Source organism: Takifugu flavidus, unplaced genomic scaffold (genome assembly GCF_003711565.1).
Source record: "Takifugu flavidus isolate HTHZ2018 unplaced genomic scaffold, ASM371156v2 ctg755, whole genome shotgun sequence".
In the NCBI taxonomy this organism is placed as follows: domain Eukaryota; kingdom Metazoa; phylum Chordata; class Actinopteri; order Tetraodontiformes; family Tetraodontidae; genus Takifugu; species Takifugu flavidus.
The window spans coordinates 26372-33106 of record NW_026622365.1 but is presented as its reverse complement, the minus strand read 5'-3'; the positions used below and the strand labels follow the sequence as shown (position 1 = coordinate 33106).

General features: G+C 43.5%; 1 protein-coding gene across 1 annotated transcript; it reads right to left on the bottom strand.

Annotated features, from left to right (window-relative positions):
- Positions 1-1166: 1166 nt before the first annotated feature.
- On the bottom strand, positions 1167-6046 carry LOC130521168 (NLR family CARD domain-containing protein 3-like; the record flags this gene model as incomplete). The annotated part of the gene is made up of 5 exons (XM_057024801.1): positions 5777-6046; positions 4480-4581; positions 4097-4209; positions 2175-3996; positions 1167-1247 (listed from the first exon to the last, which is right to left on the bottom strand). Coding segments are annotated over exons 2-5 (2117 nt in total), but the record flags the coding sequence as incomplete, so codon positions are not given.
- Between the last annotated feature and the right edge of the window lie 689 nt (positions 6047-6735).

Here is a 6735-nt window from a genome sequence, read left to right as displayed (position 1 = left end):
CATTTATTGCATCGTTCATAGAAAGTCATATTTGTGAGGAGAAAAACTCCAATAAGGTCATTTTCTTTAATGACCATTACAACAGAAGGAGGCGATGAACAAACAGATTTATCTAAAAATGTGTGAAAACTTATGGATGGAAACCTTTTTAAAATGGTTGCATTGTGTAGAATCGGTGTAGAATCAACTTGTTGACTTCTGATTTGGACTCCAATGGAAGTGAGGTGCAACAATTGTGGATGCTGAAAGCTTCAGATCTTCATGAAGGTTTCTGTGGTTGGACTGACCTGCTGCCCCTTTAAGAGGGAGGCAGGTTTGGGCTTCTGGCTGGAATGAAGCCACCTAAGATGAGAATGACTGCAGGCTTCCGGTACCAAGGTTTAACAGGGCGGTCACTTCACACTTGGGCTTTTCTCTTTTTTGGGATGGCTTTTCTCAGGAGAGAAGGGGCATGGCACACTGCAGCAGCTTTCTTTTTGGGGTTTCTAGTTTTCCTTCTGATCTTTAAAAGACAGGAAGAACCATTTTTGATTGGTCTGAATGTTTGGGCGGTTTTGTGGCCAGCCTAAAATAAAACAAGACAATCTACAACTGATACTTCCTTTCTAGTCATTGATGACCATCCTCACATGGGACAGATTTCCACAACCAATTTAATACTGCAAATCTGTCCTGTGTGGTCTTTTTTCTGAGAACTGTAACACTACGTTTATAACAAAGATCAAACATGGAAACAGTTATTGTCTAACTAGTTACACCTGGGAAAGTACTGGATCATCTCTGACTGACCTGAGAGTCTCCAGCTCACAGAGAGGATCCTGGAGAAAACCACAGAGCAGCTTCACTGCTGGATCCTTCAGCTGGTTGTGAGTCAGGTCCAGTCTCTCAGATGGGAGGGATTGGACCTCAGCGCCGAGGCCAGAGAGTCACAGCTGATCTCTGATAAACTGCAGTCATACAGCCTGGAAAAGGAATAAATGGGGCAAATAAAAACACATTTCTAAATCTGAAAATGAAGAGAAAAGCAGAAAATGTAAAGAAATTTAGAAAAGACCAACAGAGGCCTCCTGACCTGAGCGTCTCCAGTCTGCAGTTTGGATGCATCATTGCAGAAGACAGGAACTCTATGTCGGCATCTGTCAGGCTTTTGTTCTGCTTAAGTCAGCTCCCGTAGATGAGAAGGGTTTGACGTCATTGCTGAGGCCACAACTTCCCAATGACTCTTTGAAAGAAAACTACCAGACAGTCTGTTGTGTATGAAACAAAAATAGTGAGTCAAACTTTGGGATTTCTCATCAACTTATCTGAGAATCTACCTCAACACAAATGTAGCTCATTTCCTGGAAAAGCTAAATTCAACACCGTAGAGCAACAGTTTGAACGACCATCAGATCTGAAATGCAACTGAATTATTCTCAACATTTGTCTTATTTTAGAACAGCTCATAATTACTCAATATTTAAAATGATTGTAGCAAATGGTTTAAAGAAACGTGCATCTTTTTATCTGTCTATCGGCTCTTTGGATATTTTGCATTTCATCCAATTTGTACGATCGTGCGTCAAGTCTTAATTCAGCGATCCGATCGATGACATCAGAGTCTCTGGTTGCATCGATTGCCCTCAGCTTCTGTTCTATCTGCCTGTTTCCCTTCAAATCATTTTCACTGCACCTTTTGTTGCTAGTGATGAAGTTGCCACCTAACGGGTGTGGAAAGGCTCAAACAACTTTGTGGGTCACATAAAGGCTCCAAACGGAACCGCCACAAAGACCTAAAACACCCATTTAAACCAACGAGGCCGGCTGTTTTTACGTTGAACAAATGAAGCAAAATAGTCACGTGTCATTAGTTAAAATGTGTTTTTCTGTTGTTTGAATACGATGTATACAAACAAACAAAAGTTATTTAATGACATGACAGTAATTTCATGATAGTCAGTTAACTTGTGGCTCCTATTATTCCTGCCTTATGTTGGTTTGTCTGGATTGACCTTTGAACTTATATCCAGCCAGTGTTGAACATTTCTGGATGAATTATTGTTGTTTTTAATTTATGGACGCTGCAATGGAGATAAAGAATTGAAGGAATGACCACTGGAGGGGGTATTGCTACCTGACATGATCCACTCGCTTGATTTAAACGCCGATGTCCGGCACCAAAAATCTTTACTTACACGGCCTTCCTGCAGTTCCTCACAGCTGGAATCAGGCGACGTCGTCCCTCATCTGAGGTGTTGTACTGCTGCAGGTTCAGCTCATCCAGAACCTCCTCTGACATCTGCAGCAGGTAGGCCAGAGCTGAACAGTGGATCTCTGACAGTCTCCTCTCTGATATCTCCCCTGACTTCAGGAACTCTTGGATCTCCTGATGGACTGACTGATCCTTCATCTCCATCAGACAGTGGAAGATGTTGATGCTTCTGTCTGGGGAGATTCCATCACTGTTCAGCTCCTTCAGGTTGTTGAGGACCTTCTGGATGGTTTTTGTGTGGCTGTTCCTCTGATCCAACAGTCCACCCAAGATCCTCTGATTGGACTCCAGAGAGAGACCATGAAGGAAGCGAACAAACAAGTCCAGGTGGCCATTTTCACTTTTGAGAGATTTCATTAGTGCTCTCCTGAGGAAGTCATCAAGAGATATGGCTGGATCGTTATTTGTGAACAACCATGAAAACCAGGAAAAGGGGTTTGGTTTCATATATTTTAGGAACTGATTTATAACCACTGTGTCTTTCCTGGTGTAACAGTGGAACATGTAGACGGCAGCCAGAAACTCCTGAACGCTCAGATGAACAAAGCAGTAGACTGATTTCTGGAAGATCACACTCTCCTTGAAGATCTCTGTACAAACTCCTGAGTACACCGACACCTCGGAGACGTCCAGTCCACATCGCTCCAGGTCTTCTGAGTAGAACATGATGTTTCCTTTCTCCAGATGTTCAAACGCCAGCCGACCCAACTTCAGAAGGAGTTCTTTATCAGCCTCAGTCAGTTCCTCTGGTCTCTGCTTTCCTCCATACTTCTGCTTCTTCCTCTTTATCTGAACCCTCAGGAAGTGTGAGTAGAGGTCAGTCAGGGTTTTGGGCAGCTCTCCTCTCTGGTCTCTGGTCATCATGTCCTCCAGAACTATAGCAGTGATCCAGCAGAAAACTGGGATCAGACACATGATGTGGAGGCTCCTGGAGGCCTTGATGTGTGAGATGATTCTCTTGGACAGATCTTCATCACTGAACCTCCTCCTGAAGTACTCCTCCTTCTGGGAGTCAGTGAAGCCTCGTACTTCTGTGATCCTGTCAACACACGAGGGAGGAATCTGATAGGCTGCTGCAGGTCTGGAGGTGATCCAGATGAGAGCTGAGGGAAGCAGGTTCCCCTGGATGAGGTTCACCAGGAGCACCTCAACTGACGATACTTGTGTGACATCAGAGATGAGCTGATGCTTGTTGAAACCCAGTGAAAATCTGCTTTCATCCAGGCCATCAAAGATGAACAGAAGTGTCCAGACAGTCAGATCTTCTGCTCTGATCTTCTGTAATGTTGGATGGAAAACATGAAGCAGTGAGAGAAGACTGTGCTGCTCATCTCTGATCAAGTTCAGCTCCCTGCATGAGAGCGGAAGCACCAGACTGATGTCTTGGTTCTCCAAACCTTCTGCCCAGTCCAGACTGAACTTCTGCACTGAGAAGGTTTTTCCAACGCCGGCGACACCGTTGGTCAGAACCACTCTGATGTGTCTCTGTTGCTCAGATAAGACTTTGAAGATGTCCTGGCACTTGATTGGAGTGTCCTGGATGTTCTTCTTGGAGGTTCTCTCAAGCTGTCTCACCTCATGTTGTGTGTCCACCTCCTCACTTTGTCCCTCAGTGATGTAGAGCTCAGTGTAGATCTTGTTCAGCAGGGTTCCACTTCCTGCTTCATGAGTTCCTTCAGTCACATGTTCACATCTTCTCTTCAGACTCATCTTATGACCTTCTATCACCTCCTGCAGATCACTTCCTGAACATAAGTAAACCAATGATTTCCATCTATAATAAATCATCAACACAACTCCAAATTCATGACATCACAAATTAAATCTCATATTGAACAGTTTTACTTTGTTTGGGCTTCATTTCAGCATCTCCAGATCTGCTTCCAGATTGTGAACAAGAGGACTCTCCTGGTGGAGCTGCCTGGTCCCAGTTTGATAGGATGTGCTCCCCCCTCTCACTATGAAACACATCTCTATTAGTCCTTTGATTTATAGGATGAAAGAACCTGATCAAGACTCAATATTGTTCCAGCATTTATGTCTGAATTCATCTTTCAGTTTAAACCTGATTCTTGTTTCTAATCAACAATATTCACATTAAGTCTGTAACTATATGACTGTCTGGGGTTTAAGTGTTAAACATCTCCAATAATAAACTCACAACCTGCTGCTGTTAATGTGACTAACAGCTGGCACACAAACACATCATCACGCTTTAGTTTTCTTACATTTCCTCTGAACTTCTGAAGGTTATCGGTCTATCTTTGGAGTGGTCACTCTTCAGGGACACCCAGCTGGGCACTGTGGACTCTGCTCTGTCCTCGTCCATCCTGAGGAAACATCAGAAATAGTGATGAGACTGTGATGAAGGTAAATAATCTGTAGAGGTTGTAGTTAAATAATCCCAATTCACTGCATTTTTATCAAACAGGAACATTTCTAATCCATTCTGAATAACAACTGAATCAATAAATCAATGATGTCTCTGTATCATTTTCATGTTTTCAGAGTTTAAGCTGCTTTTTTTAACTGTTCCCTGCAGTGAGAAAAGAACTGGCACCTTTTCCAGCCCCTCATCCTGCAGCACTGAATGTGCTCTAAAGTTCTTTCCAGAGCAAACGTCTCTGCACTTGCAGCAACATGTTGTAGTCATGGATCCGTGAGGAGAACCGGATACAGGAAATGCCCCCACTTTGATCCCAAAACCCAACTGGTGGCCAACGGTGGTCCGGCAACGACGGGGACGCTGGTCCATCGGGCCCACAACACTGGTTTTCCACAGGCCAACATGGTGAAAGGACTGTCTTCAGCTCAGCCACTAAATTATCTGGTGCTACATAAACATACTAGTCAGGACTTTTTAACTTCCCTCCTTTGTTCCCCTCTTCAATTATTTATATGATCCAAGTCCTCAAAGATCCCTGCTCTATTTAAAATAGATGAAAGAAATGACACCCACTCCTGCATTTCTTTCACAGTGGTTCCACAACATAGAACAATAAACCACTGTGAGAAAACGTGCAACATGAACCCAAAATCCTGTTGGTGTCCTGTGATCCTGTGTGGATTTATTTAATTATTTTTTTAAGTTTATTGTCTTAAATAATACCAAAATATCCAGCTGTAACCTGGACTGTTGAACAACTCTAATAACTCTAAGAGCTTTTCACCTGTCACAAAATGTCGCTCTTCCTGCTTCGTCTGAACAGAATACTTTCACTTTTAAAACCTAATCAACAGCTTCATGGCGTATATATTACTACCATTAAAGCATTCTGGGAGGGTTTAAAGTTCTTTTAGGATCAGTAGCAAAAAGCAGAAAAATAAACTAAACTTCATTTAGAAAGACTATTCAACTATAACTAAAGCCAGACTATAAGAAAGTTAAATAAGCCCTATTCATTTATAATGTATAATGATGTTTTGTGCTAAAACTAAATATGAAGTCTCATTGATTCAAATCTTGATTTTATCTCCAAACACAACTGTCAATTCTTTTCAATAATGCTCTTCGTTTCCACTCACCTTGTCGGTCTTCAGTCTTCCTGCTTAGTCTGAAAGGAATACTTTTAAAAACTGGTTTGTTGGGTTCCCAGTTTCTGGGACCGTTGTTGCTGGTGTCTACCTGCAGGGGGCGTGGAGGAGCCGCTCATCAGCCACAGCTGGCCCCGCAGACACACGCACCTGCGGTCTCTCTTCAATCTCCCGTTAGATTTAAGGACAGAACTCCCGTCTGCCAGCGGCGGAGTGTTTTCGTCCTCATCGCCAAACCCTGACTTCTGTGGCTTGACTATTTTTGAGAGTTTTCCTAGCGGACTTGTTTCGGACTCTCTCGAGGTCTCTCCGCCTCTCTGTGAACGCGGACCGAACTGTTCTGGTTCACTTTAAAATTGTTGACATGTGATCTCATACGTCAGTGCACTGTTCTGTATAAATGTGGATTTGTCAATAAAGTTTCGTGTTGGTTCCGGTCCAATGATGACCGAGTGATAGGTGTGATTTCTTCCTCCGTCGAGAATACTAATAACGCAAGTTACTCCTCACAATGACTGCGCCACAAGCGCCAACAGGTTATGGGCCCAGGCGAGATGTAGGTAACCGATGGGTGAGACTGTTTTGACGGAGACGAGCGAAACTACGAATTATGGGAGACGAAGCTGTTAGCACACATGCGGCTACTGGGGCTAAAAGAAACTCTTCTAAAAGAACCCGCGCGGACAACGTGGAGGCGGATATCCTGAAGAACCAGGAGCCGTATACCGAAATGATCCGGTTTTTGGACGATAAAAGTTTGTCCCTTATTATGAGAGAGGCGGCTGACAACGGGAGAAAAGCCCTTAAGATATTAAGGGACCATTATGCCGGTAAAGGAAAACCCCGTATTATAAGCCTGTACACCGAGCCAACATCCCTGCAGAAAGCGGTGAGTGAAAGTGTCACGGACTCTATTATCCGGGCTGAGACGGCAATAACAGCTCTAAGAA